This window comes from Chiloscyllium punctatum, chromosome 20 (genome assembly GCF_047496795.1).
Source record: "Chiloscyllium punctatum isolate Juve2018m chromosome 20, sChiPun1.3, whole genome shotgun sequence".
NCBI classification, from domain to species: domain Eukaryota; kingdom Metazoa; phylum Chordata; class Chondrichthyes; order Orectolobiformes; family Hemiscylliidae; genus Chiloscyllium; species Chiloscyllium punctatum.
In genome coordinates this window covers 39,406,671-39,427,145 of record NC_092758.1, presented here as the reverse complement: position 1 = coordinate 39,427,145, position 20,475 = coordinate 39,406,671, and the positions used below count along the sequence as shown (strand labels likewise).

Sequence of the window (20,475 nt, the reverse complement as noted above, 5' to 3'; positions counted from 1 at the left end):
ACAGCAAAGTTATCTGATTATTTCTGCAAGGTCCATGGAATCTCAAGTCCTTCCAAAATTAATGGATTTGAGTTTAATATTTCAAGCAACAGGGCCTTACAACAACGGAACACTCCAGTATACCTACCAACCTAAATATATTTGCTCAAAAACCAAATTTGATTGCAACCACAATCTTTGAATCAGGAGCAAGAGCATTGCCACTTACCCATAATGACACGATAATCTAAATGGTTTCACTTTAACTTTACAGCCTTCTGTTAAATCACACTTGGTTAAGAAATCAAAGAAATGTTTCATCTTATTACAACTTTCAAAGTTGAAATAACAAATTATACAACATGGAACTTGCTCACTGCTATTCAACGTGGATTAGTGTAAAACATCTCCAATTGCAGCAAGGGTACATATAATCACTTTAAAGTACTTATAATGGAGAGGATTAAATCAATCAATCAATTTCCTTAATCACTGGTCTAGCTTACTACTGCATCAACTGAACCATTATGCTAGTAGAGTATCATGGAGAAATTCAGAATTCATACTATGATTGATACAAATTAAGTTATTCAACAATCTCACTAATGACTTTGAGAATATAGTAGTAAATTTGCAGATGACAACATGGAATAGCAGTCATATGACTGATAAAAGAAACAAGCAAAATGGAAGAGACAAATGCAGAATTAGAGTGAGTCAGAGGTGTCAAATGTCAACTTGCACTTGAATCAAAACTTTTAAGAGTCTCCCATGGCACAATTCGGAAAAAAAAATTCATTCTATAACTTCAAACTTTGTGCACAATTATTAATTTGTATAATTGAAAATGTATGGATGTATACCAACACTGCATTTTATTATTCTTTGTTGCTAAACTGGACTGTCAATTATACACTTGTTTTACGAATCAAACTTTTAATTTACAAACTTATTTAAATTACATTGGTTCAGTTTTTATAAGATTCAGATAGCTTGCAACGTAACCAAAATATTAAATACAATGAGTTAATTTTTAAAAAGGAGCTTTCTGTAGAGGGAAGTGCTTTAAATGAAAAGGCTTTCATCTGTTATGAAATATCAATAGCTACGTCTTGCACTACTTTTTAAGTTAAGATCCATTTTTGTAAGTTGGAATTAATTAAACACAAAATATGAAGTTAAACATTTTACATGTAAAACTACTTCCATCAACAGAGACCCCTCTCCAGCAACATTAAGAGATTGACTGTATAAGGGAAACTAACATTTAAGTTTTTGTTCAAGTCCATATACAAGTGTCTCTTTTCATTCAATTCAAAGCAAAACTGTAATATTTAACCAATGGGACTTGGATCAATTGATCATCCCTGTGGTATTAGCAATGCAGTCATTAATCATATCAGAACAAAAAGCACATGGCTCAGGCATCCAATTCAGTTCACAAAGGAAAATGGTACATAACCCACTATTCAATATCACATTTCAGGTCTATGATACAAACACAGTGAATGGAATGAACTAATTGCAAAATTAGATTTATTTTCTACTGGATACTCAGATGATGAAAAGGTAAAGAGTTACAATTAACAATTTTATTTTAAAAATTGATGTAAAAAATCTTAATTCTATTTCTTACTTTAAACAGGATAAATTACAACATTAATAACAAGAATTTGATAAAAGCATAAACAAGAACAATGTTTTAAATGAACTCATTTATGTTGAAAATTAATAACAGGACTGTCATAAAATAAGCTAAATACCCCAGTTGAAATTCCTGCTTTTAGCTGTTTAAGTCAATTGAATTAGCATAATAATAATTTATAGGGCATGAGTGGAACTGGAAGCTTTTTCCCTTCCATTCTAATAGTGAAAATTCCACTCTACAAGGCATTAAAATACTTTGTGAACACTGCACCACACAATAAACATGAACATAAAAAGGTCTAGCCCTGAAATAATTTTATACCCACAGCCATCCTTCAGGAAGAATGCTTTTTCAGGCATGGATATGTAATCTCAAAATAAAACCACAAGGTTATTACAATGCACAAGTCCATGTTGCTACAGCTTATTATTCTATAAAACAAGCAAAACAATGTGATGTAATTTTCACTGCAACTCACCTGTTCAAGAAAAACAAAGAGGAAACAAAAGGAAAACATAAAGTGGGGGGGGGAAGAAATAGTGATTAATAAAGATAAAAACAAATAAACTTAGATCAAAGTATAATCCAAAGGGTCCTACTGGACCGCTGCAGATTGACTCTAGCCTGGCTTCCCTCTCATGTCACATACTGATCTGGAAAACAATGAGCAACAGCACAGCATTTACAAATGTTAAATGGCAAATGTTTTCTTCTTTTAATAAAAAAGCAGCCACGTTTAATACCTCTAGGCAGTACAATGCCAAATATCTCCAAACTGTGTGTTAGGAGAATAACACTCATTTTGTAGTAAAATGTCTGTCTAAAAACATCAAGATTTGATAAAACGTCTCAGCTGTGGTCAGTGCTGTTTGCTGTTGGTTTCTTCTTCTGATGTCCCAGCTGTGCCATTGTGGTTGTTAGTTAAACCTGATCCAAGACCATACAAATGTCCACAGTATTTTGTGTCATCAATGTTGTCTTCAAAAAATAACTGAGAAATAAAAGTATAAATATTTAGGGTAAATTTACAACAAACAGTAAACACTGGACAGGCACTTCTCAGGATCACCTGTGAACAAAGCAGTAATCTAGCCCCAGAACCCAAGGTTAACTAATCTAGTTTGTGTACTGCATGGTACCATATCACAATTAATGCACTTGGAGGTGCAGTGGAACCAAAATTTGGGCAGCAACGATTACCAAATTTCTGTTGGCCAAGCCCACAGCATTAACATTTATTGTGTCCAAGAGGGAAGCCACAATTCTGAATGTGCGCACTTGTTTTTCCTTTAGATAAATAAATTTTAGTCTTTGATTTCATGTAGTTTTAAATACAGTAACTTCATATTAAAATTGCATCTGGCAACAATAACGGAGATAAACTGAGTTTCTCATGAAACTTCCAGTCAAAAACTCTTCTCACCCCATACCTCAGGAAAACAGGTTTACTATTTGTTTATATCATAGTTAATGGATTGATTTGACTTCTGTAAAAGTTTGTGCCAGTGATCAACTCTTAATATAGATTAACATTTTTAAAATAGCTTTTTCTTGACATTTGTCACTTCCATACCTCCCTCATTCTGAAGAAAGCCATGCCTGTCAATAGTGAATCTGAGCCTGCCTGGTGCTGTCGTCCAATTCGCTCCAACTCAAGCTGTTCAGCAACTTCTTGTAGACCACCCTGTGGAAAATGTCCACTCACTGTTAAATGTGACTGATTAATTTATATTAGACAGCTATTTCAACAACTAAATTTGCTAGCACTGTTTTAGTTCAGAAGAGAATGTTATTAGGAAGATGACAAACTGGGATAGAAATTGGATTGAGCCAGCCTGCTGATGCAGAATGAACATGAGGTATCATCCCTTTCTCAGAAAGAGGAAACCTAAGGCTGTAATGGCCAGAAGCCTCACTTATGTTCGACTGACAAGCTACAAGTACCTCCTGGATGCCCTCAAGCAGATTGCCAGTGAGGACCATTTGGATTTCAGCTGCTCTGTTACTGGCAGTGGGAGGAAACAATGATCAGGAGTGAAAATTGAGGCAGTTGGGAATGGGGTCCTCAGGAAGGAGACAGATAAAATATTCAGTGGTGAGCTGTGGTTGCCATGTGCAGTTGGGAAGATGTTCCTGCGCTTGAAAGGAAACAAAACCACAGTGAAATGAATCACTATGGTTGATATAAACTGAAGATTTTCATGGTTTTAGATATTAAAAGCATTAAGGGTATGGAGAGTAAGTGGAAATATGGCCTTAAGATAAAGGATCTGCCATGATCATATCAAATAGTCAGGGCACTTCAAGATACCCCCCTACTCATAGTTTCAATGTGTTCTACTCAATAAATAATAAATGTTTAGACTTCAGAAGAAATTTTGCCAAGTGCATTACAATAATTTTAGCCAATGACAATTTCCCTAACATTTGTAAAATACTGACATATAGATAAGTACACACTGACAAAAATTCACAACACCAGCCTACTTGAAATGATTTCCCTAACATTGATGGCACCCATCACAGACACATTTGCCGAATTACTACTGTTAAGTTGTGATTTTCAACCTAATCAGAAAACATGCAATTTAATTTCAACTTCATGCAAATACCTTAAGATTTTTACAGCTTTTCATCAAATATTTCACATCATAGATAGCAGGAAAGAACAAATGCAGGATATCAAAGAATTCTTGCTCTTCTTCTGGTAGTCGTGAATGGGTTAGAAGCTTGATCAAGTAGCCAAAGTCATAACCACTGTATCAGATACAAATTTCTCAAGGTTAATACAATTTTAATAACTTGTATATTAAAGTGGCACTTTGATGCTTAAAATGTAAACTTACAAGTTTTAAATAAAAACAAGTGTTACAAGACCAGAAGAACAAACAGAGATCATAAAGATTGTGAAAATAAAGATTACTGAAAGGAAACGCTCTTTTCCCCATACATTTTCACCCAATGCAACACACATCTGACATATTAACTGAAAAGGTAGCAATGTTTCTGTGAATATTTTTATTCAGCTGTTAAGTCATAAATCTGTGAAAACAGTTGAATATTCCGAAGGATTCTCCTTCTCAACCTCTTCCCTCACCTGAGGCGGGTGACCCTCAGATTAAACCACCTGTCATCTCTCACTGATGAGAACAGAGTCCTCTGGTTCATGTTTATTATGGTGACTTCACTGCTGTCAGTGATCTGTGGATACACACTAAGATGGCTCTGTTTTGTGACACCTCAAATCAACACCTGACCAGTTATTGTGCAATCCTTTGCCTTGTTTTCCCTCCACCTTCTTTGTGCTGAATTCCTCCTGCAAATTCCTGTCCACCTGGTGAGTACATCTTCCTACAGTTCCAGTTTGCTTCCTCACTATCAACCACATGGCCAATTTCATTATCATCTATAAACTTATTAATCTGGGTCCCTACATTTATATCTAAATTGTTGATATATATCTTGAAAAGGAATTTATCTGGCACTGAGCGCTGAAGAACCCCACTGGAAACACCATCACAGTCTCAAAAACAGCCATCAGACATTACCTCTTACTTCCTGCCACTGAGCTAACTTTAGATTTAACCCTAACAAAAAGATCTTGGAGTGCAAGTTCATAGTTCCTCGAAAGTGGAATCGCAGGTAGATTGGACAATGAAGGCGACATTTGGTATGCTTGCCTTTATTGATCAGTGCATTGAGTGCAGGAGTTGAGAGGTCATGTTGCAGCTGTACAGGACATTGATTAGGCCAATTTTGGAATACTGCATGTAATTCTGGTCTCCCTGCTATAGGAAGGATGTTGTGAAACTTGAAAGGGCTCAGAAACGATTTAAAAATATGTGGGAGGGTCTGAATACACTGGGGCTGTTTTCCCTGGAGTGTCAGAGGCTGAGGGATGATGCTATAGATGTTTGTAAAATCATGAGGGGCACAGATAGGGTGAATAGCCAAGATTTTTTGCCCAGGGATGGGGAATTCCAAAAGTAGAGGGCATAGGTTTAAGGTGGGAGGAGAAAGACTGAAAAGGGACCGAAGGGGCAACTTTTTCACACGTGTATGGAATGATGTGTGATGGAGGAAGTGATGGAGACAGGTATAATAACAACATTTAAAAGGCATCTGGATGGGGAAATGAATAGAAAGGGTTTAGAGGGATATAGAACAAATGATAGGAAATGGGACTAGATTAATTTTGGATACCTATTCAGCGTGGACAAATTGGAGCGAAGGGTCTGTTCTGAGCTGTACAACTTTATGCCACTTTCCCTTGGACAACGTGGGCTTTTATATTTTAGACATGTGTGCCATATGGGATATTTTTCAAAAGCCTGACTAAAGCCCATGTCTGGTTATCAACTTACATTGTTACCTCAGCTTTTCATTTCATCAGCTTATAATTAGAAATGATCTACCTTTAACAAGTCTATGTATCTGTCTCAGAGTTATAGAGATGTACAGCATTGAAACAGACCCTTCGGTCCATCTCATGGCTGACCAGATATCCTAACCTAATCTAGTGCCACTTGCCAGCATCCAGCCCATATCCCTCCAGACCCTTCCTATTCATATACCCAACCCGATGCCTTTTAAATGTTGCAGTTGTACGAGCCTCCACCACTTCCTCTGGCAGCCCATTCCACACACACACTACCCTTTGCACGAAAGAGTTACCCCTTCGGCATCTTTTATATCTTACCCCCCTCACCTTAATCTATGCCCTGTGGATCTGGACTCTCCCAACCCCAGGGAAAAGACTTCATCTATTTATCCTATCCATGCCCCTCATGATTTTATAAACCTCTATGAGTTCACCCCTCAGCTTCTGACGCTCCACGGAAAACAGCCCTAGCCTATTCAACCTCTCCCTATAGCTCAAATCCTCCAACCCAGGCAACACCCTTGTTAATCTTTTCTGAACCCTTTCAAGTTTCACAACATCCTTCCGATAGGAAGCAGACCAGAATTACACACAATATTCCAAAAGTGGCTTTACCAATGTCCTCTACAGTCGCAACATGACCTCCCAACTCCTGAACTCAATACTCTGACCAATAAAGTAAAACATACCAAATGCCTTCTTCACTATCCTATCTACCTGTGACTTTACTCTCAAGGAGCTATGAACCTGCACTCCCAAGGTTTCTTTGTTCAGCAACACTTCCCAGGACCTTACCATTAAGTGTGTAACTCCTGCTAAGATTTGCTTACCCAAAATGCAGCATCTCGTATTTATCTAAATTAAACTCCATCTGCCACTCCTCAGCCCATTTTAATCTGAGGTAACCTTCTTCGCTGTCCACTACACCTCCAATTTTGGTGTCATCTGCAAACTTACTAACTATATCTTCTATGTTCATATCCAAATCATTTATATAAAGGACAAAAAGTAGTGGACCCAGTACCGATCTTTGTGGCACTCCACTGGTCACAGGCCTCCAGTCTGAAAACATCCCTCCATCACCACCCTGTCTTCTACCTTTGAGCCAGTTCTGTATCCAAATGGCTAGTTCTCCCTGTATTCCATGAGATGTAACCTTGCTAACCAGTTTCGCATGGGGAACCTTTCCAAAGCCTTACTGAAGTCCATATAGATCACGTGTAATGCTCTGCCCTCATCAATCCTCTTTGATTTTTATTTGAAGAAGCAACATTCAAGTTTGAGAGACATGGTTTCCCACACACAAAGCCATGCTGACTATCCATAATCAGTCCTTGCCTTTCCAAATACATGCACATCCTGACCCGGAGGAAGTGCTGGATGTCTTGAAAAAAAGTGCATAAATCCCCAAGACATGATCAGGTGTACCCTCAAACTCTGTGGGAAGCTAGGGAAATGATTGCTGGGCCGCTTGCTGAGATATTTGTATTATCGATAGTCACAGGTGAGATGCCGGAAGACTGGAGGTTAACTAACGTGCTGCAACTATTTAAGAAAGATGGTAAGGACAAGCCAGAGAATTATAGACCAGTGAGCCTGACGTCAGTGGTGGGCAAATTGCTGGAGATAATCCTGAGTGATTCAATTAGCTACCTCTTGATCATTGTCGAGAATGTAGTTAGAAAACTGGTGCTTTCAACGAGTTTCTCTTGCTAGTAACCATCTTTCACTTTTTGGATTGTGAAGACCTTTACCAAGAAACTTCTAGCAAAATTCCTTCAATGATCGGCAAGATGTAATGAGGTCTCTTCAGAACTTTAGTTCAGTTCTTTGGGTTAGTGACTATTCTCACCTTTCCAGATTATTTCACTACTACTATACTGTTAATACATTTTGTAGAAGTTATCACCGTCTTAACTCCACCTTATTTTTCTCGCTACTCAATCCTGCCTTGTAGGCTGGCCTTTTTGAAAGGCTGGAGTTTTCCTTGGCAGATGCTGAATTGATCTTACACTGTTATCTGCTTAAAAATTATATTCCTCAGGAAGATATCCTAAATGTGTAAGTACATGATTTTACTTCTCTAGGCCTGTTCTGCAGTTTATGGCGTAATACAAGTTGCATATTGGAGAAATGCACTTACTGAAGGCATGGAAATTTATTCAGTTCAAAACTAATGTCATACGACATCCAAACTACTCTTTGAATAACAAAAAGCTATTGAAACCTTAAGCAGTAACAGGCGTGAGTGGCTACATCAATATGAAATAACAGAAAGCCAACCATTGCTCGAGTTGAGTATTAAGAGACAGCTCAAGTAGTAACTGGACATATATGGAGTAACAGTCATCTTGATCATGTATGGTGGAAGAGAATGACCATAGGTATTGTTGCAACCTTGGGCAGTTACAACTGGAGAAACTGGCCTCCATCAGTGAAAAATCAAATCAGGAAGATATTAACTCATCATCTGCACAGAGCACAGATGAACCATCAGTCCCAGAGGTCCACACCCCTCCAACAATAGAAATGAAACAACAGGTACTTTTGCAACTGTAATTTGGAATTAAAACTGTAATTTGGGTGAAGGCATTGTTACAAAGATGAACATTAAGAGATCTGCACAATTTAAAAACTACAAATACAACGCATCTTCAGAGAGATATTCCAATTCTGCTTCAGGCAAAGAAACAGAGATTATGTTTAATTATTAGCACTGTTTTAAGAGATTAGGGGATACAAAAGTCTCAGTTCACATGTTATCCACTAAAATGTTAATTAATTTTTAACATTTTGTTGTGAGAAAGGTTCAGCTGCGATTGGAGTATGTTTTACTTCAAGACTATACACAGAGAAGAACAGACTTCTTGTCAATTCCGAATAATTTCCATTGTCATCCTTGCTTCTGTTGACACAAGGTCTAGATTACCTAATTTAGCTTAGGTGATTAATCTTTCTACCCAGTTTTAAACTCACACAAAGAATGGCCATAGGGATGAAATGGCAGCTGGTTCCTACTGTACTGTTGCAACATAAGCCAGTGTTTTCAGGACAAGAGTAAAAAACAAAACTAAAGGGAAGTGAGAAGCAAATGATTGGCTCATAAACTAAATAAATCAGTGTCAAATACTCCATTTTGTTTGTAGGGACCAACCTGTGAAACGAAAGCCATTTGACATTATCACACAGCACCACCCCAGATGTCATGAGGAGCTCTGCAAAATAAGAAGTTTCAATTCCTTCTTCTTCATGTTTTTTGAACTGTAGCCCAGACGTTCTCAGCAGATCTATCGAGTCTTGTGAGTACATGTCCTCCCTTTAAGATAAACAATTTTCAAAGTATGTCTTTCACTTCCATTAACAATAGAACATAGAACAATACAGCACAGAACAGGCCCTTCGGCCCACAATGTTGTGCCGAACATTTGTCCTAGCTTAAGCACCTATCCATTTACCTATCCAATTGTCGCTTAAAGGTCACCAATGATTCTGACTCTGCCAATCCCACAGGTAGCGCATTCCATGCCCCCACCACCCTCTGGGTAAAGAACCTACCCCTGACATCCCCCCTATACCTTCCACCCTTCACCTTAAATTTATGTCCCCTTGTAACACTCTGTTGTACCCAGGGAAAAAGTCTCTGACTGTCTACTCTATCTATTCCCCTGATCATCTTATAAACCTCTATCAAGTCACCCCTCATCCTTCGCCGTTCCAATGAGAAAAGGCCTAGCACTCTCAAACTATCCTCGTACGACCGATTCTCCATTCCAGGCAACATCCTGGTAAATCTCCTCTGCACCCTCTCCAAAGCTTCCACATCTTTCCTAAAATGAGACGACCAGACTGCACACAGTACTCCAAATGTGGCCTTACCAAGGTCCTGTACAGCTGCAACATCACCTCACGACTCTTGAATTCAATCCTTCTGCTAACGAACGCTAATACACCATAGGCCTTCTTACAAGCTCTATCCACCTGAGTGGCAACTTTCAAAGAGCTATGAACATAGACCCCAAGATCCCTCTGCTCCTCCACCTTACTAAGAACCCTACCGTTAACCCTGTATTCCACATTCTTATTTGTCCTTCCAAAATGGACAACCTCACACTTGACAGGGTTGAACTCCATCTGCCACTCCTCAGCCCAGCTCTGCATCATATCTAAGTCCCTTTGCAGCTGACAACAGCCCTCCTCACTATCCACAACTTCACCAATCTTCGTATCGTCTGCAAATTTACTGACCCACCCTTCAACTCCCTCTTCCAAGTCATTAATAAACATTACAAACAGCAGAGGACCCAGAACTGATCCTTGCGGAACTCCACTTGTAACTGGGCTCCAGGCTGAATATTTACCATCTACCACCACTCTGACTTCAACCGGTTAGCCAGTTTTCTATCCAACTGGCCAAATTTCCCACTATCCCATGCCTCCTGACTTTCCACATAAGCCTACCATGGGGAACCTTATCAAATGCCTTACTAAAATCCATGTACACTACATCCACTGCTCTACCCTCATCCACATACTTGGTCACCTCCTCAAAGAATTCAAAAAGACCTGTAAGGCAAGACCTACACCTCACAAATCCGTGCTGGCTGTCCCTAATCAAGCAGTGTCTTTCCAGATACTCATAAATCCTATCCCTCAGTACCCTTTCCATTACTTTGCCTATAACCGAAGTAAGTCTAACTGGCCTGTAATTCCTGGGGTTATCCCTATTCCCTTTTTTGAACAGAGGCACAACATTCGCCATTCTCCAGTCCCCTGGTACCACCCCCGTTGACAGTGAAGACGTTAAAGATCATTGCTAACGGCTCTGCAATTTCCTCTCTTGCTTCCCACATAATCCTAGGAAAAGTCCCGTCACGCCCGGGGGACTTGTCTATCCTCAAGTTTTTCAAAATGCCCAACACATCTTCCTTCCTAACAATATCTCCTCTAGCTTACCAGTCCGTTTCATACTCTCCTCTTCAACAATACTGTCCCCCTCATTTGTAAATACTGAAGAAAAGTACTCATTCAAGACCTCTCCTATCTCTTCCAACTCAATACACAGTCTCCCACTAATGTCCTTGATCGGACAATTGTCAATAGAATAACAATGTTATTCTATTGACATTAAAACTCAACAGTTAATTTAGTTATTTTTCAATAAATTGAAGTAACCTTTGGAAGTTTTTTCACCCATTATGCATGAATGATTTCTATAGTAAAAACAGAGTCTCTAAGTGTGAAGAACTAAATTTAAAATCTTGAAGCTAATACACATTAAGGAAATTAAATAACAACCAATTAAAATGCATCAAGAATCCCCCAATCATTTAGCATGTTTATCCAGTAAAAAGGGGCTACATAAGAGATAAATCTTCAATAAAGGTCAGTCAACCTCATGCAGGGCACTACAACCTCCATTCATACATTTGGACAGGAGAACTGGAATCCTGCTCCCAAATACTATCCAGCAAGCCCTATTGCAAGTGTGTTTGTGACACTGGCTCAGGTGCAATAGGATTGAAGTAATTTGTTGCATAGCATCCACTTAGCTGTGATTCTCGAGGAGGAAGCAAGGACTGCAGATGCTCGAGATCAGACTCAAAAAGAGTGGTGCTGGAAAAGCACAGCAGGTCAGGCAACATCCGAGCACAGCAGGAAAGTTGACTTTACAGGCATAAGCTTCCTGACCTGCTGTGATTCTCAAGGGTTGACTAGGACGAGCAACCAAACACAGGAACAAATCACAGGAGAACACAGTACAACATTTTCCTTACTTACGTAAGGTTGAATTTAAAGTTGAATTGCCAAGTGGAGGTTCCAGGAGGATACTGGTTTTTCTCATTCATAAATGTCAATCCCAGTTGAATGATTTTCAGCAAGTCCACATTACATCGAAGAAGCTGGTACTGGTAATCTACAGTGCTTCGGAATTCTCCGATTGGTCTTACCACAACACCAGGAAACTCCGTATCCTAGTAAATGTTAAATATTTATTATCAAAAGTTGATCAACTATTAATAATTCAAAAATGTCATAAATTAATTATCTAAGCGATATAAAATATAAACAGCTCATGAACTAAGAATACAAGTTATAATATGGATTACAGATAACACTTGTTAACTGAACACAGAAGAATTTCATTTGTGCTGAGAACCAGTACTGAAATAACTATTGTAACAATTTTCACACTGGATAGACATTTCAGTAATTAGGTAAAAGAATCAGAGGGGACAGAAGAAAAATATTTTTGGACAATGGTATGATCTGCAATTTGCTATCCGAAGGAATGGTGAAAGCAAATTCAATGATAAACATTTTCTGAAAAAAAAGAGGTAATTATAATACTGGAAGGGGGACCATTTAAGGACAATGAAGAACAATGGAGGGGGACTAATGGATAGCTACTTCAAAGAGCAGGCACAGACACAATGGGTCAAATGGCTCCTTTAATGCTATATGATTCTATTACTGTGCTAAAACCCATTCATACTGTTTGGCAATTTCAGGAATAGTATTTCTGCTGTTGATCTGCATGCTGGCTGATATCCACAAAGCATGAAGGTTAAAAGACAAGAAATATAATAAAAATGTGGAAAAAACATATAAAGTAGTTGGAGAAGAGGCAGGAACAACAGTTGTGATTATATTTACAGTACTGTTTGCTAATTTGGGTACTTAGATACTTTCAAAACATCACTGATGAACTGATCATCAAGGAAGATAGAGAGAAACAAGTTGAAAGTGCAGAAATTGGAACCGCGCTTGATTTTATTGTAACCGTGATGTGGAGGTGCTGGTGTTGAACTGTGGTGGACAAAGTTAAAAATGACACAACACCAGGTTATAGTCCAACAGGTTTATTTGGAATCACTAGCTTTCAGAGCGCTGCTCCTTCATCAGGAACTCATGGGGCAGAATCATAAGACACAGGATTTATAGCAAAAGATCATGGTGTCATGCAACTGATACAATACACTGAACAAACCAAGATTGCGATTAAGTTCTTCATCTTTTAGAATGATTTTATTGTGGAAAAGATGTAGTGGAAGTCACTAAAATGCAGAATCCAGTTACCAATAAAGATTATAGGGAGCCTTGATTTTGAATTTAAAATTATTGGCATAGTGGAATGAGTCAGATTTGAAATGAAACTGTTACACAGGTGGAGGGAATTACTACCTCATGTTTACAACGCAACAACATGGTGAATGTAGTCTAAGTTTACAGCAAAACAACTAGAACTATACCAGTTAATTCCTCCAAAGATTATCTAAATTAATGCAGACACAGATCATAATTATTCCAAGTGTTCATTAATTTCTACACAATTTGGTTGTCACTATTAAATTATTGGAAGTTTTAAGCAGTTCCACAGAATAATTTGTTGGAAGAACTTTTTAAAGGAACTTTAACGTAAATGAAGTTAAACAGTGGCTAGAAGGTAAAAGTAATATTCAAGAATAGACAGAAATTTGTTTTTAAAATACTTGAGTTTCAAACTAGGCATTGTCAACAATAGAGTATACAGAAAAGAATTTAGCATTCCAACATAAAAACCAAAGAGTGCACTTTTCGCCATACTAGGGAAAACAAAATTGTCTTGCATTATTTAATTTCTAGACTGAAAAATTATTTTCCTTGGCACAGGAGTCATGATAAACAGGTTTGAGGAATTCTGCATGTTTTGGTACATGCTAATTCATGAAAAACTGTGATATGTATTCTAGCAGTAAGGCATGCCACCTACTATTACTTGTGCCTGAATTCACATCAGGAGTGCTATTCAAATTTTACCCCTGTACTGACTGATATAAAAAGGTAGTTTCTAATCCAGGAAGACTTCAGGTTGAAAATTCTCATTGTTTTCACATTCCTCCATGGCCTTACTCTTCCCTATACCTGTAACCTCCTCAGCTCCATAACTTTGAGACATCTAAGTTTTTTTTAATCCTGGCCTTTTGAAGTTTTCAGATTTTAATTATTCTACTACTGGCAGCTGTACTTACTGTGTTTGTGCTACATAATGTCCTTGAGATACTTAGGACATAGTGCAGCACAAAAAAAAGCTGCATAAACACAAATTATTTTAAGTAACCAACAAATTTATTTCTTATTTCTTTTCTCACTGTGTTTTGGTACAAAATGAATAATTAGAAAGCCATTGCAATGTTGCAACTTTGGCTTTGTTCAGCTTTTCTAGCATATGCAAACACATACCTTTTCATTAGTTTTCTTGAAAAATATCAATCTCATTCATCAGGCAAAAGGTCTTTATTTTATACCCACTACTATATTGATGTGGCAATATTCAAAGAGCAGGAATTTTTCCCAATTGTCCTAGCATTTATTCCTCAGCCAACTTAATTGAAAGGTAGGCGAATGATATCAAGTCGTAATGCTAATCCCATGTTTTCATACAACACAAAACAGTAATAGTACATCATTAGCTGTGAAGCCACTTTGGAACTCAGATCAAAAATGTGCTACATAAAGTTAATTCTCTTTCTTCATTCTATGAAACAGTATGTATAACAATTTTTCTTTTGAAGAAAATACATCTCAACCTTACCAATAAAAGTTTAAAACTTCAAACCTTTTTAAATTAGTGCTTACCCAATTGATTTTCCTATCTATGCTTTTGGCTCACCTTTCTAAGAGTTGCAGCATGATATTCAAAGCTAGGAATTAAGATCTCTAAAGTGGCTAACTCACGCTTTTGTCTACATATTATAACCCAATCTCAATTGTACAGAACCCATTCATCACTTTAATATAAACTACAGCCCTTAATTTCTAGTCCATCTCATGAAAATTTATGTCTAGTGAATACCATCATATAACAATGTAATATTAAGAAACATACACAGCAAGACTTACTTCAATTCATTCCCTAGGCTTTTAACCAGTTTTTTTGCTCCACTGACAAAAGTGGAATATTAGATACTTATAATTGAAATACTCTTTCACATGGTTCATGAAGACTTACCATAGCTATATAGTTATATTTTTGAATAATTAAGCGAATTTTTCTCATCTCTTCTTCCAGGTTATTTGCCCATACCTCACGGATTATCTGACTGTGGTCTTCTTCTGCAGCTGGCATTTTGAAGAGGTTGCCAAAGTGGACTGATGGGCACTGGAAACAGCAAAGAACATAAACTGTTTAAGTCATGCTAATTCTAGCAAATTCAAAGGTTTTGCTCATGATTTTGTGCTGGAACTTTAAAACCACCCTTTTTTAAAAAAATGACTGGTCTGCTACTGTAGAAGTCTGCAAAATAAACTCTCTAGTGGTGGTGGTGGGGGGGGGGGGGGGGGGGGGGGCGGGGGGGGAGAAAAACAAAACAAAAAAAAGCCAACCAAATTGAATAAGTTCACAGTAATTAGTCTAAGACCCATGTAAGCATTTTACAGATCACACCCTGGTATTGGCCAAATTAGTATTCATAGCAATAACATATTTGGATATTTAACAAGCTCAAGACAGATTCTTTTTGTATAAAAAAAACTTCTCAAAATTAGAGTTGCCTTCTCTTCAGTTCCATTAGAGTACTCACTTGAATATAACACTGCCAGGAACATTTTACAGACCTGTGCAAATCTAACCCAGTTTCTATGTATTATTTGATGATTTAAGGAATATAAATTGCTACAACTTAAAGGAAGATTTAAACAAGGTAAAAAGATAACTGTGCCATGAAAAATAAAAATAAGTGATGAACTTAAATGGAAATGCTGATAATTTGGCTATATTTGGATACCATTTGCAGATAAGCTTTAAATACATTAAAAACAATTCAGTTGACATGCACTATAATTTTAATATAGTCTTAAATTATCGTTTATCTTTGCTTTATCTGTCACTGTCTAAATCGGTGAAAGAGTCCTCAAATTGCCATCAATATTTGAGAATAAGAACGAGGGCATGAAAAAAACCATTTGCTCCTTTCAGCCTGTTCTGTTGTTCAGGAAGATCGTGCTGATCTTCAGCCTTAACTTCATCATTGTTCCTGAATCCCTCAAGTTTTTTAATATTAAAAGCCAATCACAACCTTGAACGTACTCAATAAGCGAGCATTAGTGACTTCAGAGACAGAAAATTCCAAACAGTCACGTACCTTTCTGTGAAAAAAGCTTCTCACTTCGGTTCTAAAAGAGTGATAATTTATTGAGACTATGATCCAGATTCCCCAACCAGGAGAAAATTTTCTCCAACATCTAGTCTGCAAAGTCCCTTAAGAATTTTATGTTTGAATTAGATCATGTCTGTTTTCCAAAACTTCAGAGAAAACATGCTTGGTCCATTCAAACTCTCCTCATTGGTTTTTGGAATACAGGATTTCCAATCTGATAACTCACTCAAAGTGACTAAGGTAAGATTAAATCTGCATGGCATTCCAAGTATGATGTAAACAATGCCCCTACAAAATTGGAGCAACACTATTTTATTCTTATACACCAATCTCCTTATAACAAAAGTTAACATATCACTTGCCTCCTTCAGTGCTTGCTGTGTGTTTGTGTGTTAACTTCGGGATTCATTTGCAAGGCCCTCTGAATGCAAATATTTCCCATTTTCTTACCATGCATAAAATATTCCACTTTATTTCCCTACTAAAGTGGATAATTTCACATCTTGCCACATTTTATTTCAGCTGACGTGTTCTTGCCACTCATCCAACTTCTTTATAACAAGTCTTTTTTGTGTCCTCCTCACCATTCACTTTTCTCCTAATTTTGCTATCAGCAGCAAATTTGGATTCATTTAGCTCTGTCTCCTCACTTAAGCAATATTGATTGTAAATAGTTGAAAGCCAGCAAATACTGTTCCTTATACCAGTTAACCTGCCTATGTCCAATTTTCAGTTTACTCCTGTTTTCTGTTACCCCAATCTTGTAAACTGTTATCATTTACATGAGAAGTCCCTGATTGCTAATCTATCGGATAGGTTTTAGCCACTTTCTCTGAATTGTTAGCATTTTACAGTGTAAGAATTGAGAAAATGCATTAATGCTCATGTTGTGCATGTTCCACAAGCATTTTTTGCAAGCTGCATACATCTAATTTGTGAAATTCTTTACTACAGAGGGCTGCAGAGGCTAGTTCTTTAAGGCTATTGAAGTCTGAGATAGACAGACTTTTAATCACGAAAGGAATCAAGGGATATGGGAAAAAGCAGGAAAGTGGAGTTGAGGATTATCAGATCAACCATGGTCTCATTGAATGGCTGAGCAGATTCAACAGGCTGAATGGACTGCTTCTTCTGTTCCAATGGCCTGTTGTGTAGCCAACTGCATTTTGCATTCAGCCAACTGTTTTTCTAATCAAGTACAATCATGGCTAAATCACAATGAATAATTCATTGTAAATTACTTTTATTAAATCCTGTCCAGACTTATTGTGGTTTTCTTCCTAATTGGTGAAAGATATAATAAATTCATATAATATTGAAGTTAGGCAGGAGACATGTTTTCCTTTTTGACCATTATGGTTCCATCTTTTCATATCTGTTTATATGTGTTTGGGGCAAAAAAAAAGCAGCAACTTGATTTATCGCTTGAGCTTCAATTGTTTGTCTCTTGGTTTGAAATGACATTGGCATTAATGCAATGTTAAAATCTTGACACTGGGATCCAACACCATTTTCACTCTATCAGGAAATAACTTTTCATGTACAAGACTTAGCTTGTATGCTTTAATTCAGAATACAGATGACCTAAACATGTTCCATCATCTTCAATGCTACACCAAATATCGAGTGATCGAAGAATTTTGCGCAGATTTTATCATATTCAGTGGCACAGCACTATGTCCCATAACTAGTCATCTAATCCAAACTGAAGTTTACGTAAAATAAATTCCTTGATGCGAAATCTACGGAGATGGCAACGTCGTCTTGATAACGGATTGCTGCAATAAGATGACATTCAAGTAGAGACTATTGGTGTAATAGCTCTTGAATCAGCAACATCAAGGTCAGGTATAAAAGAGAGTCCCAGGAAAAAGTAAAAGCGCGCTGGACGAGTTAACGGGCGGACCGTCTGTACTGCGCCCGGGTAGTAGCGGGAAGGTTTTAAACGTTGGGCTCCCCTCCCTCCCGCCCGCCCGGGAACCACGTCGCTTCTCAGCATCCGCTTCAACTCCGACAGGCCAAGACAGGCCAGGACAGCCGTACCCCATCACTGCAATTAAAACCCACCGCTTACCTTGTATCCGTCACTTGCCAAAGTTAAATATGACCTGCACTCACAGAGCGGACCAGCTTCCCATCTGACTAACAGATTTCCTTGTTTTAATGTTGATTCGTGAGGCTCCAGCAGTTTGCCAACCACCCGGAGCGAATTGTGAAAGGACAATGACGGCAGCCGTGGACATGCGCACTGGGGGCTCGGGGCGGGGCTAACGTAAACGGAAACTGTCAATCATTTGACAATGAGCTCAGAGCCCGCGCGGATCAGGGAGATGCTCACGATGTGGTCATGTCCCTGCTTCTGGGTCAGGGGGGAACCGGCTTCAAGGCTCATCTGGCCTGGAGTTAGCTCATAACATGTCTGAGCAGGTTGATTTAATAGTATCTTAATGTGCCTATAACCGTGTAGAATGGGCTCCGCCATTCAGGCTTTAATCAGACATACATGTAATTCTTCCACCAATTCCAATTGTAAATCAATATTTCATGTTTTGGCTTTATTCAAAACAGTTTACGTGGACTTTACACACCAATGAGGGAATCAAGGCATGATATTATGGTGGAATTCAGGTTGAAAATCAGCCAGGATCTCGATGAATGGCGATGTAGCCTCAATAGATCTTCTTGCTTACTCTCTCTTCCATCAACCTCCTCAAGTGGGACTTTCCTCACTACTCAGACAAATAACCGCACGGTCATAGAGAAACTGTAGCAATGGTTTCCGATCTTGTTATTCTCTGCATCACTACTGAATAATCTCCTGAGTATCCATCATTAGCAACTCTAAAGATTGCAAACTCTACAAGAGACATCCCTGATGAAGGGCTTATGGCCGAAACGTCGACTCTCGCTTCTTGGATGCTGCCTCACCTACTGTGCTTTTCCAGTGCCACACTTTTTGACTCGAGAAACTGTTCATGCAGAGTCAATCGCTTCATGTATTCATCATGCAAAGTATGCAATTGTTGTTGCATTTACCGTATAATGGTTGGTTTTGCTAAATATCTTTGCTTGTAGTCATTTAGCAGAACATATGTTCATGAACATTGCTGACAGTTTGTCAAGATGTTTCATCTTACACTCATCAGGACATTTTGCAACAACAGCGGTTCAAGGGGAAACGAACATTTATACTGCATTAGAGGAGAGCAAACCTCTAATTTTCCATGACAACTTCTCCACCAATCAGAGTTAACTTGTCAACCAATCAGTCCTGTCATTGAGCTGTACAACATGGAAGCAGACCTTTTGGTCCAACCCGTCCATGCCGACCTGATATCTTAAATTAATCTAGTCCCATTTGCCAGCTTTTGGCCCATTTCCCTCAAAACCCTTCTATTCATTTTCCCATCCAGATGCCTTTTAAATGTTGTAATTGTACCAGTTTCCACCAATTCCTGTGGCATCTCATTTCACATACGCCCCACCCTCTGTGAAAACGTTTCCCCTTAGGTCCATTTGAAATCTTTTCTCTCTCACCTTACACCGATGCGCTCCAGTTCTGGACTTCCCCAACCTGGGGAAAAGACCTTGGCTTTTCATCCTATTCATGCCCTCATGATTTTATACACTACTCAGCCTCCGATGCTCCAGGGAAAATAGCCCGAGCCTATTCAGTCTCTCCCTATAGAACAAACCCTCCAATCCTTGTAACATCCTTGTAAATCTTTTCTGAACCTTTTCAAGTTTTACAACATCCTTCCTAGAATTGCACACAGTATTCCAAAAGTAGCCTAACCAATGTCCTGTACAGGCACAACATGTCCTCTCATGAAGTATCAATGTTGGTTTTCATTTTGAGTACATATTCTTGCAAATGTCCTGATGAGTGCAAATTGAAAAACTTTTAACAAAATACATTTTTCAGCATTATTCATCTTCATTTATAGTTTATTTCTTCTTTCAGAGGATTTGGCCAGAGCTGGCTGGGCCAGCATTTATTGCCCAAACCCATATACCTTTGAGAAGGTGACTTCTTGAAACCTTGCAATCCATTTGGTGTAAGGACATCCACATGGCTTTAGTACATCTTCTAAATGGTATATATTACTGCTATTGTGTTGGAAGGAATGAATGTTCATAGATGTGCCAATAAAGTGGATTGCTTTGTTAAGTTTCTTGACTGGTATTGGAGTCGAACACATCCAGTCACGTAGCGAATATTCCATCACACTCCTGACTTGTGCGTTGTAGTTGATGGACAGGCTTTGGGGAGTCAGAAAATGAGTTACTGGTTGTAGGATTCCAACCTTCTGACCTGTTCCTATGGACAC

General features: G+C 38.3%; 1 protein-coding gene and 1 long non-coding RNA gene across 3 annotated transcripts; one reads left to right on the top strand and one right to left on the bottom strand.

Moving 5' to 3' along the window:
• Positions 1-835: 835 nt before the first annotated feature.
• On the bottom strand, positions 836-15,138 carry cnot8 (CCR4-NOT transcription complex, subunit 8). The gene is made up of 6 exons (XM_072590722.1): positions 14,998-15,138; positions 11,787-11,980; positions 9,163-9,324; positions 4,240-4,384; positions 3,201-3,311; positions 836-2,618 (listed from the first exon to the last, which is right to left on the bottom strand). Exons 1-6 carry the CDS (start codon positions 15,112-15,114, stop codon positions 2,487-2,489), a joined length of 861 nt encoding a protein of 286 aa, XP_072446823.1. The 5' UTR covers positions 15,115-15,138; the 3' UTR covers positions 836-2,486.
• On the top strand, positions 7,737-15,321 carry LOC140492058 (uncharacterized). Of its 2 annotated transcripts, XR_011963485.1 has the most exons (3): positions 7,737-7,842; positions 9,155-9,307; positions 15,058-15,321. It is a non-coding gene; the product is annotated as an uncharacterized lncRNA (long non-coding RNA). The 2 variants fall into 2 exon arrangements; XR_011963484.1 differs by lacking the exon at positions 9,155-9,307.
• Positions 15,322-20,475: the final 5,154 nt, after the last annotated feature.

Coding starts and splice junctions, on each gene's coding strand:
- cnot8 (XM_072590722.1), bottom strand. CDS start 15,114: ATGCCAGCTGCAGAAGAAGACCACAGTCAGATAATCCGTGAGGTATGG. Junction 11,981..14,997: donor AATATAACTATATAGCTATG/GTAAGTCTTCAT, acceptor AACATTTACTAG/GATACGGAGTTTCCTGGTGT. Junction 3,312..4,239: donor AAAGCTGTAAAAATCTTAAG/GTATTTGCATGA, acceptor CATTTTCCACAG/GGTGGTCTACAAGAAGTTGC.